Source organism: Gobio gobio (genome assembly GCF_949357685.1).
Source record: "Gobio gobio genome assembly, chromosome: 19".
NCBI classification, from domain to species: Eukaryota; Metazoa; Chordata; class Actinopteri; order Cypriniformes; family Gobionidae; genus Gobio; species Gobio gobio.
The window spans coordinates 12,687,046-12,707,426 of record NC_137112.1 but is presented as its reverse complement, the minus strand read 5'-3'; the positions used below and the strand labels follow the sequence as shown (position 1 = coordinate 12,707,426).

The 20,381-nt window shown below is 39.2% G+C and overlaps 1 protein-coding gene across 1 annotated transcript in view; it reads right to left on the bottom strand.

Annotated features, from left to right (window-relative positions):
• Positions 1 to 1,023: 1,023 nt before the first annotated feature.
• The window catches only part of LOC307142860 (uncharacterized protein), a 40,354-nt gene continuing 20,996 nt past the window's right edge, over positions 1,024 to 20,381 (bottom strand). Inside the window, exons 3-8 of the mRNA XM_079844012.1 lie at positions 14,387 to 14,491; positions 13,936 to 14,164; positions 12,035 to 12,189; positions 10,014 to 11,051; positions 4,374 to 4,591; positions 1,024 to 4,233 (exon numbers count right to left, since the gene is read on the bottom strand). Of these exons, the coding sequence (XP_079700138.1) occupies positions 4,164 to 4,233; positions 4,374 to 4,591; positions 10,014 to 11,051; positions 12,035 to 12,189; positions 13,936 to 14,164; positions 14,387 to 14,491 (1,815 nt within the window). The 3' untranslated portion in view covers positions 1,024 to 4,163. The remainder of the gene's footprint in view (positions 4,234 to 4,373; positions 4,592 to 10,013; positions 11,052 to 12,034; positions 12,190 to 13,935; positions 14,165 to 14,386; positions 14,492 to 20,381) is intronic.

Genomic DNA, 20,381 nt, shown 5'->3' with positions numbered 1-20,381 from the left:
CTGGATTTTAAAAAGTATGTGATGTTCACAGCTCCATTGTTGCAGTAAACTTGAAAAACGTTCATGAATGAATCATTTATAGATGCACGTTGGTCTGTTGTTGAAGGGACATCGACTTTACATTTCCATGCCCCTAAACATGACGCGGAACAAAACGAACTCTGATTGATTGCTTTACATCAAATGTCCTCTTGGGCGGTCCTTGGCCAATGAAAGCTGCGATAGAGTCCAGAATTCTAAAGAACACTTTTATCAGATTTGTGTAGATTCAACTTCTGGTTCCCAGTGGTTTTAACCAGTTTTGTCACTATGTTTAGTAGTCTGTGCAACTTTGCCTCCCACCTCCGACATGGTCCCCTAGCCGTCGTTGCACTTACTATGGGCTATCACTCATGCGCAGAATAGCAAAGAGAATAAAAACTTTAAAACTTTCAATACATTTTTATAGTTTGATAGTTGATAGTTTTAGGGGGGCTGAAATGACAGATAGGCTAAAGCCCCCCTTAAAAGGAACTAGAATTGCCGCTGCATGACACTGCGTTGCTGGTCATTTTTTTCTGTCTCTCCAAATCCAACTATGATAGCACGAGCACGCCCTTAAGCTTGGTTTATACTCGCCGCATCCGCACGAGCACGAAGGTGCGCGCAACAAAAATTACATCATCGCGGAATGGGCAGTGGTGCGCATGGCGGCGCTGCACGAGTTCGAAGTGAATCGGCACCCAGTTTGCACGTACAAATTAGTTGCTTATATTTTCCAAATGAGCCTACAATAGCAGAAATAAGCCCTTTTAATGAAAATAAAGATCTTGGTTTAATACATTTTTTTTATGAAAGTTAAATTAAATTGATAAATATAGGAAATATTTAAGAGATTGTTAATTTAGCTATACACGTACACGTTATAGATTTAGTTATACATTTAGTATACAGTACATGTGTACATACATTTTGTTGTAATGTCACAAGTAATAATCTGAAGGTTTACTGGGTTATACACATTTCTTTTCTAGTGTGATTTTTGGTGAAGTGTACTAAAATAAATATCGTCACCTGTGTAGGCTACATTAATTCTTCTCACCGCTGTTTCCTGACAGTGTATAGAACAATTATGAGTCGCCCTCTGTCGTTTCAAAGAATAGTACAACGGCGAGCATGTCAAGTATAAACGCCTCGCCCGTTTGTGGAGGAGCGCACACAGTTACACTCTAAAAAAAAGGTTCTATATGGCAACAAAAATGGTTCTTGGCTCGTAATCAAAGGGGAACCTTTTTTAGTGCTATATAGCACCAATTTTGGTGCTTCAGTGGTTCTTCAGAGGTGCTATATAGCACCTTAGTCAAAGAACCGGTGAAGAACCGCTGAAGAACCACTGAAGCACCAAAATTGGTGCTATATAGCACTAAAAAAGGTTCCCCTTTGATTACGAGCCAAGAACCATTTTTGGTGCCATATCGAACCTTTTTTTTTAGAGTGTAGCTGGCGCTGCGGAGCCAGACGAAAAGTGGCGAAAAGGCTTTATGATATGTCGCTTCTCTGAAGCCTCATAAGGATGTGCTTGTGCTAACATGAACCCCTTTTCCACCAGAATGAACCGGGTGCTAGTTCAGAGCCAATGCTAGTCCCAGTTCATTGTTGGTTCGACTGAGAAGCCTTCTAAGAACCGTTTGCTTTTCCACATGCTGAGAGCCACAACAGAGGCAGGTCTTACGTCACTGTATACGTCTCATCTTTCTCAGCAACGCTAGCGAGGCAGCTGGAAACACAAACACACCAGGCTTGTTCGAGATGCATCGGCGCTGCGCAGACCAATCCATGTATGATATTAAAAAAACGCATGAGTGAATCAAAAGCATAAGGAGTCATATGCTCTCGCTGGACTCGTTGTCATATGGCGAACGGTCTGCATAGCACCGCTGCGAACAAGCCTTCCATCAACAATGCAAACGTTGCGTTACTATTGATTGACATGGCTTTACGATCCTACATCGGCATCTAAACACAGCGAATCCAACGCATTCATGCAGTTCGCCGTAATTTGTATAGACAGAGATTACAAACGAGCAGCAACTATTACCTCCATTAGCAGCTATTTAAAAAATGGCGGATCTCAAGTTTGTCTTCGTCTTGTTGACCCCGCCCCCAGCGCCTGACGTAATCGGTTCTTACTTCTAGACCAGCAATGTTTTGGTGCAACTTAAGAACCACTTTTCCTGGCTCGGAGCTGGTGCTTTGGGTGTGGAAACACAAAGAACCGATTTGAAACTAGGCTCTGGCTCCGAACTAGCACCAGCACTGCCTTGGTGGAAAAGGGGTAATAGACAGTGGGTGGAGCTAGTGCTGTCTGCCAATGAATCGGCATGATTCAATACGGCTTCAGACATTCTTCACACCCGAGCATCAACTACTGACGCAGCGTCTCGTTCCCTACCTAGGAACCAAGGTTACATAAGTAATTGAGATTTTTTTATCAAGTCGTGTTTTTGGATTCTTATTAGTTTCGTTTTTGTTTGTTAATTGTTCAATAAATCAGCAACTAGATTTCAATTCATCATGTGTCATGAGAATTACATTACAAAGCAGCAAAATATTCTTGGACATAAATTTGAACAGTGTATCTATTGTTATAATATATTGTTTTACATTAGTGGAACATACACATGTGGATCCTCTAGTTTAGGACAGCTGTAAAGTACAAATTATACAATTATGCGGTTACACTTTATTTTACACACTTTTTTTTAAGGTATCCATGTTACAGTGAAATTTTATATTTAAGTACTGAGTAATATTAATTAACAACATGTACTTACTATAGGGTTAGTGTGTGATTTAGGTTAATTGTATGTTGTATTAAGCACAATTAATAGTAAATAAATACTATAGTAACTACATGTAACGTGTGTAACAAAAACACTAAAATAAAGGGTTGCCAAACATTGTTTCAGAATGTTCAAAACTGTTTTTCCAATGTTTTAAAAACCGTTTTTTCTTGGCTATATTGTATTAATGTTAAAGGGAACATTCCATTGTGTAAACAAACGGTTATTAGACTTCTCTGAATCTCAGTCTAATGAAAATGGATCTTTTCCTTAATTAAATACAGACATGAATACATCTGTGATGTTTCGTATTAAAGCTCCTTTTAAAAGGACATTTATGGTCATCAATATTACTTGGGGCAGATAGTTCATAGTGCTGAAAAAATGCCATGTTATGAGTACAGCGTGTTCTATATCGCCCTTATTTGACTACAAACTGTGAGATGTATCAGGCATGGGAAAATGCACAATGCACTCTTTGTCTCAACAACTTTAAACTCCCTTGGAGTTGTTGGTTTTGGAAAGTGCTACCTGTCTCCCTGAGTTAGGCTTTTGTGAGTCCTTGTCAAAACAGGATAAAGGGTTGACAAGTGCAACAAAAAGTGAGGAAGTGCCTTTGAAGTCAGCTCAATGTTAATGACCCTTTAATAAAATAAAATAAAATAAATAAATCGTTGTAATTGTGGCAACTACAGAGCAGACCTGTGTTGTCCATGGATGATCTTCATCTAATATAAAGAAATGGAACAAAACATTGTATTAATGTAGATTTTTGCTACATAATTACTATGTAACTAACAGTATTTTAGTGTGAAACTCTTGGTATATGATACTGCCATCCAGTGGACAGAGAAGGTAAAGCAGGCAGTATGGCCTGATTGTCCACTTAATTTTTTTTAAATCTTTCTTATTACTTACAACGCACTAAATGGTTAAGCTTCTCAGTACTTGAACGAGCTCTTAACGCATTATACTCCATCACGTCTATTGCGGTTTCAAAACTCTGGCCAGTTGATAATACCGAGAATATCAAAATCAACTGCAGGCGGTAGATTCTTTTCCTATTTAGTGCCTAAACTCTGGAACAGTCTTCCTAGCATTGTTCGAGAACATTATCAATTTCTATTATTATTTAAATCAGTTAAATGATTGTTAGGCTGCATTAAAATACATTTTGAGTTTAAATCTTCAAATAAAATTATTATATCACACATAACATTTCTTCAGTAATTTACTCAAGGGTCTGAATACTTTTGAATGTTACTGGATAATATCTGCTTAATTTGCATCTGCATGCTAATAGATGTGATTTTATTTCTACAGAACATATAAATCAAATCCTCATTCAATGCCTTTGGCCTTTAACTCATCTTTCACTGTCTTTAGGTAGCCTGGATCTGGATAGCCGTTTCTGTGGACAGAAAAGAGAGAAATAATATGTCAAGTAAAGTGATATATATTACATGAAACCCATGTAAACATAAAATCTTTGATTAGTGGTTTTGCCTGACATGATTCATAGCTGAATACAGAATTCAAATGAACTCATACCTTTTAGGCCCACCCAACATGTTGGTCTTATGATGGATATCATTCCAGGTGACCACATTATCTGTATGCGTTGTTGTAGATCTCCCGACAGTAAAGATCAGTTTCTGTTGAAAAGCTCTCTGCAGCAGTGCGAGCACTTCATTTCCTTTATGGTTGTCAGGCAAGTACGCTCGACGATGTGTCCCATAATAACGTTGTCCCGGGTCTGGATGCTTCTCCTAAAAATGATCAGAAAAATTATGTATTACCAAAACCTTAAACTATGTAATAAAGCGAAATGATTGCAAACATTATAAACACTATATACATAGCTATAGGCTATTATAATTTATAATTTTTATGTTTTTAAACATTTCACTGTATTTACTGGTATTGTCGTTGTTTCCTAATGTAATAATAAAATGGAACATAATTTTTTATATTACTGAACTGATAGTATTAAAAAATCAAAATGTTTACTATTGATTAATGGATAGCCAGTTAATTATGAGCATCCCTACTGTGTATGATTCTATATTAAAGTCTCAGTTTACATGTGCACACCCGCAACAGATAAACTGCATTGAATGAGGGCTTAAAGATTTTGCTGCCAAGTTCAGATATCTGCAGTACTGTATGTGTGCATATACACTATATTGCCAAAAGCTTTTGGATGCCTACCTTTACATGCACATGAACTTTAAAGGGGTCATGAACTGGCTTTTTTTTACTGTTGCCTGAGGTTAACATATGACGTTGTGTGATTTTACATTAAAAAACATCATAATCAATAAGTAATAGGCTATTTTCTACCCTGGTTTTGAGCCTCTCTCATGGAACGTTTTTATGGGCATGCCGCACTGAAGACTTGGAAGTAAACTCCCACTGCTATGATTGGATAAGCTTTGCATATTATAATGAAGTTCTGCTACCCCATGAATACATGTGAGGAATTGTTTTGAAAGCATGTGGGAAAACGGCAATCGGAATGAATCGCCCACAGGACAGGCAAAATGTCTTTATCAAACAAACACAATGATTTATCTCTCATCCACCCGCAATTAATTGGAATGTTATTTTTTATTACTTGGCGTGCCCGATCGGTGGATATAACCGCAAACCGTGTATCACAAACACACACACATACACACACACACGCGCACGTACAATTCTCACTGCAGAGTCAGACAAATCAGCATGATCAAAACTTTTGCGATTGTATTTTTCCTTCCAATATTAAGTCAAGAGAGTGAACAACACACACTTGGTAGCCCGTCTGGAAAATACATAGCCCCGGGATGTTGGCCAAAACATGTCCGAGTCTGAACACGAATCGCAGCACAATGAACCAACAACAACCTCAAATAAAGGATTCTCCAGCCTGTGACAGCGTGCTAAGTTATGTTCAGTTAGACACTTACACATAATCAATCAATATCAAACGATCTGTAACAATGCAATAATATCACATATAAAAAAATGTTTTTTACTCTTTTACTCACATTAGTGTTGCTTCATTCATTCTTGTAATCATATCCTGTCTGCAAATCCAGTCTCTTGTTTACAAACGAATCCGTGGTGAAATGAAGGAACAAACCCGTAATGTCTTCCCCACGTGAGCTGGATATTCATTAAAAATTATGTTCATCCATACATTCATAATATTGGAATCCGAATGAAGCTTATGCGGCATGTTTATTGCTTGGAAGTTCGATCCGGTTTAGCTCCATGTAGGCCTGTTATTTATCTATAACATGTCAGGCACGAGTCGGTGGGCGGGGCTACAGAATCAGGTGTTCTTCTTCTGTTGAGGCGTTGTTTCAACACACTCTGACGTCACAGCCGGGCACATTCTGAGATCTCTCGTTTGCTGGGCCTGGTGTCAATAAAAGCTTTTCTTTGACTAACAAGGAAGTTTTCAGCTCTGAAACTAACAGGATATTCTTATATTACCATGACCTTTTATATATCAAAAGCTCAAGGGAAAGTTGATTTCTCAATTCATGACCCCTTTAATGACATCCCATTCTTAATCCGTAGGGTTTAATATGTAGTTGGTCCACCCTTTGCAGCTATAACAGCTTCAACTCTTCTGGGAAGGCTTTCCACAAGTTTTAGGAGTGTGTTTATGGGAATTTTTGACCATTCTTCTAGAAGCGCATTTGTGAGGTCAGGCACTGATGTTGGACGAGAAGTCCTGGCTCGCAGTCTCCACTCTAATTCATCCCAAAGGTGTTCTATCGGGTTGAGGTCAGGACTCTGTGCAGGCCAGTCAAGTTCCTCCACACCAAACTCGCTCATCCATGTCTTTATGGACCTTGCTTTGTGCACTGGTGCGCAATCATGTTGGAACAGGAAGGGGTCATCCCTAAACTTTTCCCACAAATTTGAGAGCATGAAATTGTCCAAAATATCTTGGTATGCTGAAGCATTTAGATTTCATTTCACTGGAACTAAGGGGCCAAGCCCAACCTCTGAAAAACAACCCCACACCATAATACAAACCCCACCCACCACCACCACCAAACTTTACACTTGGCACAATGCAGTCAGGCAAGTACCGTTCTCCTGGCAACCGCAAAACCCAGATTTTTCTATCAGATTGCCAGACAGAGAAGTGTGATTGGTCACTTCAGAGAACACGTCTCCACTGCTCTAGAGTCCAGTGGAGGTGTGCTTTACACCACTTCATCCGACACTTTGCATTGCACTTGGTGATGTAAGGCTTAGATGCAGCTGCTCGGCCATGGAAACCCATTCCATGAAGCTCTCTACACACTGTTCTTGAGCTAATCTGAAGGCCACGTGAAGTTTGGAGGTCTGTAGCTATTGACTCTGCAGAAAGTTGGCGACTTCTGCACTCTGTGCACCTCAGCATGCGCTGACCCCGCTCTGTGATTTTACGTGGCTGAGTTGCTGTTGTTCCCAGTTGCTTTCACTTTGTTATAATACCACTAACAGTTGACTGTGGAATATTTAGTAGTGAGGAAATTTCACTGATGGTCTTATTGCACAGGTGGCAACCTATCACAGTACCACGCTTGAATTCACTGAGCTCCTGAGAGCGACCCATTCTTTCACACATGTTTGTAGATGCGTCTGCATGCCTAGTGCTTGATTTTATACATAGTCCATAGAAGTGATTGGAACACCTGCATTCAATAGTTTGGAGGGGTGTCCCAATACTTTTGGCAATATAGTGTATGTGTTTCCATTTGGTCAAAGTATTTTAATTGTTGTCTCATCCATTATCCATATTCAGAAAATATGCATTGTGATGACTGATTTGTTTACTAAGGAATAATGTGCAGTCAGACAGTCATTATCATAAAACAAACCCTGACAGAATGCAAGATTTAGAATGCAGTAATATTAATACTGAAGGTTTCTGATGTTATCTGAGTGATAACTGAGACGCAAAATGCCTCCAGTTGTGTTCGAATGAAATGAGAGCGAGTCTGTGTTGTGATATGAGAGACATGAAAGTAGAAACTAAGAAATGTATAATAAATATTTAAAAAAAATGTGTGCTTCTTTGTCTTTCATAACAGTAGGCCAGCACTGTATACAACAGCGCGTCCTCTGCTGGCTAATAACAAAGAAATAGTATGAATGCTTAAAAGATGTCTGTCTCAGCAATGCACAAGACGTAACAGCATGAGAAAAACTGTAAACTATGAGAGGAAAAAAAAGATTAGCACTAAATCCCTCAACAGTAAAAAAAATATAGAGGTTTTACAATAGACTTGGTCGGTGTCGTGTCATAGCTGGGGGAGTGACGTGGGGGAAAACAGTCCATTCCCCACAATGTAAATGCATGGGGCTAACCCAGTTTAGCCTGTGTAGAATCACTTTTGCTGCTCGCCAGAGCAAGATATATAGAAAAACTGAGCCGTATTGGGTCAGCTTGTCCGTACAGTATCTGTGACTAATAAACGACCCAACGGAATCAATGGCCAGAGGTGTCATTTTCTCATCCAAATACATGCTGCTCCGCCGACCCCCACATAGGTATGACATGCAAACTTCATAAATCATAAGTCTTTCGATTAAGACGTTAATTCAGAGTTTTGAATTTTCCCGTGACAAGTATTCCCGTTTTGTTCAACAAACTTTTGCCATTGCAATTAATGAAATCTCTTTTTTTAATCTTTACAGTAATACCAACATCATATAGTGCAAATGTTTAATTGTACTGGATGTATTGCACAGGCTTTCGGAATTGACGAACAGCTCTGTCTGTTTATTTAGCAGTATAAAACTTCAGGGGCCCATTCTTCGTACCTCGCTAACTCAGTTAGCTGGATTTGATTGTTGACGATTTGGCATGATCTTGGATTGTTTGGTTCTTCGAAGCTCATCCTGGACTTGCTGTCATAGCAACAGGTCCGTAAGCTTAAACCTGCTCGGGAGCAGCTTATTTCATTTAAACAGGATTAGATTGCATCTTGAGGTGATACTTAAAATCTGTCCCAGCCACCGCTACTTTATTACAAGAGTGCATTACTGAACCAGGGGCAATAATAATAATTTTAAATAATAATATAAAAATGTTATATTGTATATGTATATGAGAATGTATAATGTCGTGTATAATACTATAGACACAGCCACTTGATTGAGCGATTTATTTGGGATGGAATAATTATTTTATATCATTTTGTTTTTATTGGTTTACACACATGTTGTACAGTTACTCTGAGCCGTGCATTAAGTGATCACGGATATTATGGGAGTGGCTTGATGCAGCGCAAGAGAGGATAATTTTATCTTGACCCATAAGAAACTGTCACGTTACAAATCTGCTTAAAATTAAATTAAAAATTAAATTACAACATTGAAATAAAAATGTAAAGGGTGTACAAATAATGTATAAAATCGTGAATATAAATAATTGGTAATCATGTTTAAAAAAAAAAAAAAAAACATTTATCATTTATCTATTATAACTTTTATGTTAGTTTGGTCGTTTGGCTGTTTCCTTATAAAGGTTCAGAAATTTGTGGGGGGTTTTTTGTGTAATTTGTCAAGTTTTTTTGCCAGGTGGCTTTTTAATTATATGATGTCATTACGTTGCTGTCTTAACGCCAGCCAATCGCTGCATTGCTGATCGTGGTTTCGAGTATCGATGCATCTGCCCTCTTCAGGGAAAAAAAGAACGCTCAGTAATCTTAGATCATTTAATCCAGATATTTTAATCCAATCCGCAAATTCGTTTGAAGAACCAAATTAGCCAGATATCAGTTATCACGATTAAAAGATCTGGGATCTGTCAAATCATCTTAGATGTATTAAGCGAGGTACGAAGAACGGGACCCTGATCAGGGTTTTTTTATTTACTAGAGTTGCAGAACGCCACATGGCAACTTTTCGGGACTGCACCATCCATTAATAAATCGTAATCATTACAAAGAGTAAATATAAAGCGTCTAACAAGGTCTATGTGCATGCATTCTAATGGATTGTTTTCCCCCATGGCATAAGAGGATATGACGTTTTTGTGGGCGTTCCCAGTAATGCTGACCAAGTCTATAGAACTACAACAGAGATTTTTTTTTTCATCAGCTGTATTATGTTCCTGTGTAATCATAAACAATATGATGTTTATGTATAATGTGAAAAGTCAAGTTTTTATAATATAAAAAATCAGTTTGACCTTACCGTTTGAACACCATCGGGTATGTTGTAGTTGATTTCAATAGTGCCACAAACTGGATATCCAGGGAGACTCGATCTGTTCTTTGTTACAGTCATTGTTCCATCCGGTTGGTTTCCCTCCAATATCCCATACACTTCCTTACACACAGGACAGATGGATCCCAGACTCTTCTCTGACGCGCTTATACAATCCCGACAGAATTCATGTCCACATTTAATTTTTTTCTTGTCGGTGAAGCTGTCCATACAGATAACACACATCTCCTCTTCAGCATGAGCGTCTTTACTCTCATGTCTAGAACTGTCTTTTGACTCTTCATTGAATCCAGTGTCTGCTTCACTTCGCCTTCTAAGATTCACTCTCTCATCCCGTACGGATCCTCCAACTGCTCCTGATCCATAATCAGGCGTCTGATGCCATTTGATTCCTCTTCTGTGACGAATGTCCCCTGAGTAACCAATCGATTTCTCTCGTATTGTCATCTTGTCATCAAACACACTCTTCTGAAGTTTGTTCTTAGATTGTTGTTCCAGTTTTGTTGTCTCTCTTTTAATCATGTCTGTAAATTTCTTCGGTCCAAAGAACAGGCAGTTTTTGGCAGACTTTGTGAACATCAGCTTTGCCTCCTCTGATTGAATGGCAAGAAGGGCCTCCTTCACAATATCTGAATCCAAGTGATTATGATTAATGTCAGCATTACTAAAACAACCCACACATCCCTGAACAAGTTTGTGAAAGTCCTCAGTGGTTTTAGACACAGAATCCGGGCTTGAGCTCTGCAGATGTTTGATTGAGACTGACACTTCTGCACAAATAGAGACTCCATGCCGTTTCTCAAATTCTTCGAACTCCTTTCTGTAAGTGTGATGCATGTACCAGAACTCATAGAGGGGGACAGTAAATCCAGCTGGTGTCTCAGGGGTCATTTCAGCAGTTTTACTGGTCTTAGCTTCATTTGGAGCTCTATCAGATGCAGACACGTCCTCAGCATTATTTGTGTTGTCTTCTGATGCTGCAGTCACAGGTATAGAGCCAATCACCTGAAAACATATGATGGGATTTGATTAAAGGACTTTATACCCATAGTGAAATAATTTACCAAATTATTACTAAATTATTGCTAAAACTCATGGATTTGTTTGTTCATTACTACCACTACTAGTAGTACTACTGTGATAAGAGTCAGAACAGAAATTATTGCATTAGTCAATCTTCTCCAGGAGGACGAGGACAATCATGGACGTCTATTTCTTAGTGTGATGCTTCAAATCTCAAGCTAAACATTTCTAAAGAGATGTATATAGATTTTAGGAAAGAGTCTTCAGTGAGTGTAACCACTACTAAATTGGAGCCTATTCAGAGCATTGCGGAGTATAAATACCTTGGGGTTGTCTTATATCATAAATTGAATTGGGATAAATGGACTAAAATCATAAACAGGAAGAATATAATCTCCCAGGAAGTTGGTGTCATTGTTAACCCTTCAATAATTAAAGCGTTTTACAATACTTTTATTGAAAGGGTTATGACATTTTGCATTACTTGCTGCTTTGGAAATGTTACTGTGTGGAACAAAATAGTTAATTTAGAAACTATTGCAAGTAAGTTGTTTGGTTTTCCCTTGGCATGTTTAGAAAAAAAAAAAAAAAAACAGATCTCTTAGTAAAGCCATGAAAATCATTTCAGATCACAGGCACCCATTGTCCAAGCAGTTTGAGCTTTTACCTTCAGGTCGAAGGTTAAGGATGCTAGTGTTTTAAAAAAAAAAATAGGGAAAAACAATCCTTCTTGCCACAGGCAATTAAGTTTTTAAATAAAATATTTTTTTCATAGATTAAAACTGAGCGGGTCTCAGTGACGATGAGTTTGAGTTGGCTGTATTAGATGATGGATGTGTTATTTTTTTCTTAACTGATTATATGTGAACGCCATGTTTATTGAAACACTGAAACAGTTTTGTTTCACAGGGCCAAAGAAAGACAATAATTGTGTTGTCATAATTCTACACGAGTAAACATGATACCTTTGATGAGGGAATTACATTCTCGTAGAGCATGGACGTCGGGCATGGTACAGTCACACAATGTGTTTCATCCAGACATATCCATGCTGTCACTTCCTTTTTTTCATGTTTAAACAGCAAAGGTATAGACTTGAACTTTTTCAAAGCTTCTAGAGCTACAGAGAAAACAAAGAGTCAATTTAATGCTGAGACTTAAATACAATAAATAATAATAATGGTTTATCATAAAACTGAAATGAAAAAAAAATGCAATTGGCAGTGTCTGGAAATGTTTCTATAAAATAAACTGTAACATTATGTATGTTATGCAGAAGGAAACCTAGTGCAGCTTATTCAAAAGACAGCTCAAATAAATCAATCAGAGGATGTATATTAGCAGTAAGAAACCATTTTGTTTAGTGATTTTACTGGAATGTATAGTGAACAGCAGAAAAGCAATAGAGAAGTGAACTGTGCTTTATGTGAGAGAGAACAGTACTGCTTTGCTTTCAATTATTGATGATAAGCACCGCAACTTAGAAAACATTAAAAAAGAAGCAATGCCAATAATGGAATTTAGTAATACTGCCACTTATAAAAAGCACAAATATAACTTTTGTACACAGCAAAATCCACAGAGTTAAATCTGCTCAGAGTACAATTGGTCCCACTCTACAGAGAGTTCAAATAACACTGAAGCAGTGTTAAAGATAATGAGATAATTAAGAGATGAATTAAGTGATGGTTGATCATTAGTGATGAACACCTGCTGTTAACATAATCACTAAAGGAAAGAGAAACACAAGGGCTGCGTCCAAAACCTGTAAACCGGTAAACCATACCACATCCTAATCTAATGTTAGCTTCACTTTCTGTCTCCTGAGATACCTTCAACTGATCCATTTTCGAAGGCAGCATTTATGTATCCTTTGCTGCCTTTGATATCCCACAATCCTGTGCTTAATTTTCAGTCAGAACACATTTCACACAGCAGGAGTTTGAATCACTGACATGTCGAAATATTTAGCATGCCAAATTTCTCACGGGCGTCGGCGACTCAATGGCGATTCTCTCAGATCGCGTCTTTGATCATTCATACTGCATGATTGTCACTCTTGTGCACGAGCACCGATTTGCCTACAATTTCACGCATTTGTCGGCGATTTTGCAAAACCTGTCGGTGAGTCAAAATCGGGGCTAAAATCAGGCAGTGTGAACTCGGCATTAGATTAAATCAACCGAAGATAAAAGAAACAACTTTTTTCCCCGACACAAACACATATGAATCTCAACAATGGTGACATGCGTAATGCCACAATGCACTCTGGGAGCCACCATAGTATAAACCTCATGGCTCCCAGCATTGGAGCTACATATTGACTGAGATCTTTACAGTAAGCTTTCACTTGTTAACATTTGTTGACTTAGCATGAACAGCAATGAACAATAAAAAAAAATAATTTTGTCTAATAAACATATTAAACTAACAAAGATTAATAAATATTTTAAATGTATAGGTCATTGTTAGTTCATGTTAACTAATGCATTTACTATATTTATAAATGGGGCCTTATTGTAAAGTGTTACCACATTTCCTATATATTGAACAAGTGACCAATTTCACACGCAGTGTTGGTCTGATGCATGTGGTATTTGTAATTTAGAGCAAGAAGTTCATAACACCTGAAGTGCTTAAGCTATTATTAAGTAGCTTCAAAAGTACAGTAACACTGTCATCACATTGTTTATTAAAAAAGTAATCTGATAAGGTCATTTGTATTATTAGTATGGTGTTATCCCAGCAGTTTTACCCTTGTGTATTAATAAAGAAAAATACTGTATCTTAGCTATTTGAGATACTAACATGAAATTTAAATAGAAAAAAAGTCCTGTACGTGAATTCTCATAAATCATCATATCACCTGATGATGGTGTTATATGCACATCTGCACAGGACGGAGGATCCAATAGTTTAAGGCAGTGGACAGATGCTTGTCCTTCCAGTCTTGACAAACAGCTCTGAAGAGCTTTCTGTAATGTTGCTCTCCATCTCTCTGGAAAGGGTTCTGTCCAGTCCACTTTGATTTTAAATTTGGCAATATCCAGTGGTGCAGAAGGTTGTGGCATTTCATCTCCAGCTGTATAAATGTCCTGTTATAGGGAAAATAAGTAAGAATGCAAGCTTACATGTCTGAATTTCTGAGTGAAAAAAATACTGACCCGTGACTGAGTATGTTTATAGAGTGTAGTTTGTGTCAAATTCAGCCCATTAACTACCTCATTTAATTTCTAGTAATTTTATATTGTTAGCATTTTATTCAGAATATGATCTTCAGAAAATCTATGGCTCAAACTCTACTATTTAGTCAATACCTCTTCTGGTTGTAAGTATTGCCAATCTGATGTGAAGTTTTGATGCTTCATGTCATCCAGAGTTGTTCTAGAGTCTTGACCTTCAGTGCCTGCTGTATATAAGTCCTAACATTCAGGGGGAAAAAACATCTTGAAGCACAATTTGAAAAACATTTATAACATATATATAAATTATAAGTGTAATGTATTATTACAAATATATATATTTCAACTCAATGTCTGGGATTAAGGAATGAAGCTGACTGGTGATGACAGAAGAACCATCAAATAGTTATTGTCTGTCAAATCTTATTTCTCCCACAGGATGATCCTGTCTAACTAAACCTGCCTGGTTTCCCCTGTTTTATGTTTAAGGTGATTTTCTATGATTTTGCTGTTTCACTTCCAGTTTTGAGTTCCTGTCTGCCTTTGTTTCCATTGCTGTCTTTTTTGTTTCCACAGTTATCCTTGTTTGTTGCCATAGTGATTCATTACCAACACCTTTGCCTTGTTTAGCCTCAAATGCATTTGGCAAAACGAATCAAGCTCCGATACAGTGCTTTAATGTGAAAGGTGTTGTTCTTCTGTTTGACACAGAAGCTCTGAAGGCCAGACTTCAAGACCTCAGCCGTCTTAGCTGCCATACCAGAATCCATGAAAGCCATCTCGGGGCATTTGGGACTGGCATCCAATGTGGTGGACCATCCAGTGATGGTAGCCCCTCCATCTATGTAAACGTTGTCGGTGGTCGCAGCGCTTTCTAGCCTGGCACTTCCATGTCCAGTGGCCTCAGCTTTTCCAAGTCAGATGGTCCTGGAGGTCTTCCCACTGCTCTCCGTAATGGCAAAAGCCATCCTGTGTGTTTGGGCCACATACACATCAACAACTCCTCCTGAGGTTGCTGTGTCTGATCCTGAACTTTCAATCTGCCATTTCACAACCAAGGAGGCTTCCTCTGAACCTTCTGTGCTCCAGCTATGGACATGGAGGCTGCCATTGAACCCTCTGTGCTTCCTGTCATGGCCACGGAGGCCATTTCTGAACTCTCTGTGCTCCTTGTCCTTGTTCTGTATCCGCTGTCGGCTCTGTTGCCACCTCAGAGACCAACTCTGAACTTTCTGTCATGGTCACAGAGGCCGTCCTTGGATTCTCTGGGCCCCCTGTTTCTGTTTCACCATGGCCTACTGACACTAAGTGGTTTTCTGCCCCACCATGGTCATCTTTTCCATCTTTTCTCTTCTGCTTCACCTTGGTGGTCTCTTGCTCCACCATGGTCTTTAGCTCCACCTTGGTGGTCACTGGCTTTGTCTGCTCCAGCCTGTTGTTCTCCAGCTCCATCTGCTCCACCTTGGTGATCTCCAGCTCTGTCTGCTCCGCCTTGGTGGTCTCCTGATGCTTCTTCTCTTTGGTGGTTGCCAGCCCGGCCTGCTCCACCCTGGCCCCCTGCTTTATCGACTCCACAATGGCTCCCTGATCCACCGGCCTCTGGTTCTGCCCTGGTCACTTGCTCTGCCTAGGCTCCCTGAACTGCCAGCTATCTTGGTTCCCCACTCTGCCCTGACTATCTGCTCTGCCCTGGCTCATCACTTCGCTGGTTCAGCTTCAGTCTCAGTGCCCACTTCCACCACACGTGCCAGGTCCACCATCCCTCCCCCTGGTCTGCCTCTACTCCACCACCCTCCAGGACTTTGTAATCCATCTGTACTCTGCTCCTTTATTTTGATGTGTATTTTCTCTTTCTATAATTGTGCTGTTTCACACCTGTTTGTTTTTATAATTACCCTGGTTAGTTGCCATAGTGATTCATTACCCACACTTATTTTTGCCTTATTTGGATTTCTGCCTTGTCCAGACTTGTGCTTTGTGTGGATTATCTTTGTTGTGGGTTTGTCACTAAAAACGGCTGCATGCTAGCATAGAAATCTAGACACACCCTAGCGGCAGCAAATCTAATTTGCAGCCAGGGTCGTCTAGCAACTCTCCGTTGGCTTGCGAGCTGGAAAAACCAAACTCTGGTCAGGCCAATCACATCATGTATAGAGTCGGTGGGCGGGCTTAACATAATGACGGCAGAGTTGACGCAGTTCCACGTACCACTTGTAAACAAAGAAGCTGGCGAACAGCAGTCTTTCGAATCGGTTTTGGCCGTGACTCTGGAAGATTTGGTGTTAAGCTTTTCTTTGAGAAAAGAAGAAAGAACGGCACTGAAGTCATTCTTAAGAAAGGAAGATGTGCTCGGAGTTTTGTCGACCGGATACGGCGAAAGTTGAATTTATCAACTAGCTCCGCTTCACCTTCTTCATTGCTCTGGTTGGTTGTAGCGCTATCCTATTGCGTGCAGAGGGAATTTGAAAGACCACCGTTTATCCCACCCTTCGGATTGAGCCCTGCCAATGGTGAGTTCCCAGACCCAACATCTTGATGTGGGTCTGTCTTGTCATGCTAGCTGCATGACTCACCTCCCCTTCCAACACAAACAGCACAAGTCATAAATAACATAAACATGGATTTTTTTTTCTTTGGAATCGCATGGTTTCTGAGGCAAATGTTCAAAAAATGAAGCTGGACAAAGTAGACTGTTTTATAGTTATCATGCCATTCAAACATGCCCTCTCTGATTTGTGAGCCAAATGGATTTTGAAATTTCAAAAGAAAAAAAAGTAAAACATTTTTATTTGATAATTAAGTTCCATGGTTATTTTAGTTATAAGAGTAATAGTGCCCCACAGTCGCCACCTTTTGGTGAATTTCGCCAAAATCAAATCCAAATATGTCTATTAATTGTGATTGTGATTAATTCGTGCTGAGTTTGTGTGTGTGGTTGAGGGAATCTGTTGAAACTTTTGCAAAATATTAACTTTATAAATTACTATTGAGCTTTACTAAATTTATAACACAACACAGCCAAGAAGTTTTAGCATTTAATGAGGTCTGTATTGTCACGAATGGGTGCTAGCAAACAGACGAGGAAGACGAATGTAATCCAATACGAAGGTTTATTAAAGTCCCTGTAAAGTCAAAATTAAAGATGTGTTCTGAGTTTGTCACACCACAGACAAATGTGTTATTAACCACCCAACCAAATTTGAATCATAAAAAAATCTGCCATGTAAATAAAATAGCTTATCAAAATCTTGAAAAAAAATAAGCAGCATTCTCTGCTCTTAAACGCTGGGAGCGTGTCTGCCGTCTGCGCTGAAACCACAAAATGATGTGAATGTGCTCTAGTTATGATAGTGTTAGGGGAGGGGCCAGGCTCAGTGGCTCCAGTGCATCCTCAACAGTTATGATAGTGTTAGGATGGCCGATTACGTGGACCAAGTGACAACAGCCCACAGTGGAGACGAGGGAGGGAGGTGCCAAGGTGTAGATGGGACTGTTGACATCTGGGGGACGACCGACAAGTGCAACCTCCAGCAGAGGCCATGAAAGTATCTGTGCTGCTTAAAAACAGAGGTGAAGAATTGACAAATGGGGTGGGACAGGGTGGGCGATGATACCGCCATATGAAAATCCATCAGCCAGTCTTCAGTTGCTAATTCCACCAGTACACCCTCGGCCACCGATGTCGCTGGCTCACACCCCTGGTCAGACTCACTGGGGGGCTTCCAGGACGAGGTTCAGCGCTGTCCACTTGTCCTTAGGTTGTAGGGGCAGGTGATGGCGAGACGAAAGAACTGGTTGGTGAATACAAAAAAATGTAGGCTCATTTGAGCCACCACAGCAAACTTTGCTGTATAATGTACACTTTTTGAAACTTGAATGCAATGAGCTCGTAATCATGACTTCAGAAGTCGGAATTATCAAATTTCTGATAGCATGTGAAGGGAGCATTAGAACAGGTAACACATGTGACTAACGAATAAAAGGTCCATAAAAACGAAAACTAAACTGAACTGTATTATATATCCATTTACATATCAGCCTTTTGTGAAAATGATGCCATAGAATCTGTGTAGCAGGTGTGGCACAATAAGGACAACAGCTTCCAAACACAGAGATAAGGTGCAGTTTAGCGTTGTGGTGTCCAAAGTCCTCACTTTAGGCCTCTGTCCTAGAAACAGAATATTGTACAACAGAATAATGCACAATATTTTTTATTCATTGTATGTCATCATATTTTTTTATCCCAGGTCTCAATTAGATTTTAAGTTTACATGTGCCATCAGAATTTTGATCCCCAGTGTGTGTACTTCAGAATCCATGTTCAAAAATCATGTATAGAGATCTTAAAATTGAAGCTAAGTGTACCCTAGTGCATGTTTTCTGTGTGAGGGATTGCAACATTAGAAAAATGCATATGCCAGAATGTCTGGTTGAGGAACAAGGACGTTCTGAGAAAATAAAGAAATTAGCATCTGAACTCACTCATACAGTTAACACTCCCATCTGAGACGACGTCACACTGAATCATCTGAGAATGGCTTTAATTTACAAAGCCTTTCCTTTCACATGAATCTTCCCCCATCCTTCCTTCAGAATTCACCCAAAATCTATATGGTTTAATGTGAATTTTCACTATACAGTAATATAAATGTTTGATATCGTTTGAAATGTCTCAGTGCGACCGATACAAAGATCTCATCCCCACAGAAGTAAACCAAAAAATAATAAAGGTCTTTGGGGAGTTTAGAGATATTTTGCTTATTACGGTGGGTGTGGCTTCGGAAAAATTGCCCACCTCCTGCAGTCAATACAGGTCAATGGGACAGTGACTAATGTAAATTCCCATTGTTAACATGTGTCCATTTGAAAGAGATTTCTGAGTCTTGGTCTGAGTATTTAAACCAATGTTTCAGAAAGGTCAGGGTGCAAACTTTACATCGTTCCGCCCATAACGCTGGGTGTCTCCTACAGACAGTGGTGTAGTCTAGTTTTTTGTAGTGAGTATACTGTGATTTTTTCCCCTCCCAGCCTCATACGCACCCATCCCAGAGCGACACCCCATAGGCACCACCACACTCACTAATGCATAAAGTATGCATCTACATGTAATTGAGAGCATTATTAAAGACTGCTTATATGTTATCAACATTCCAATTTATTATAAAGCAACAAAAGACAGTCAGCTGATAAAACCTGTGCTCCAGGTACCATTTTCATATAGTATCATCATTCTTAAAAGTATAGTTCACCCAAAATTGAAAATTGTGTTATAATTTCCTCACCCTCAAGTTGTTCCAAAACTGTATGAGTTTCTTTTTTCTGTTCAACACAAAATATAATATTTTGAAAAATGTTGGTAATCAGACAGTTGGCAGCACCCATTGACTTCCACAGTAGGAAAAAATATAGACTATGAAAGTCAATGGGTGCTGCCAACTGTCTGATTACCAACATTTTTCTAAATATTATCTTGTGTTAAACAGAAAAAAGAAAAGAAAAAGAAACTCATACAGTTTTGGAACAACTTGAGGTTGAGGAAATAACACAATTTTCATTTTTGGGTGAACTATACCTTTAAGAGCTGCATTTAGCCTTAAATGTTATATGAATATGGTACCTGGAGCACAGGTTTTATCAGCTGTCAATTTTCAATGCACATTTAAGAGTGAACAATAAACATTTGTTCAGTTCTATCACCAACACTCTTTCATTGCAGAATATTATGAACTGGTAGTTTACAAAGCTTTCCAAATACATTTGTACTTGCGCATCTGAGGAGTGCATTGCCTCCTTGCTTGTGTGGCAGAGCGATGGCTTCTCAACCACGATGTAACATACTTCCTTGGCTCAAAAAGTCTTACAGGGGGGCCATTGATGCTGATCATCATCAAATTACTAACATTTGCCAACAACAGTGTAGATCTTTTGTCTGTGCATACATTGTTCATGAGACTAAAGCCCCTTTCACACTCGGCAGTGCTGCAAGGGAAGGTCTGCATGCATCGTATGAGTGGTTTTAGGCTTTCAGGCTCACTGTCTGGGTGCTCAAGGAAATCTCTCATACCATTAACTGCTTGCTCTTCACAAAGATTGAACCGCCTACACAGTCGTTTCACTTGTGCCTCGCCAT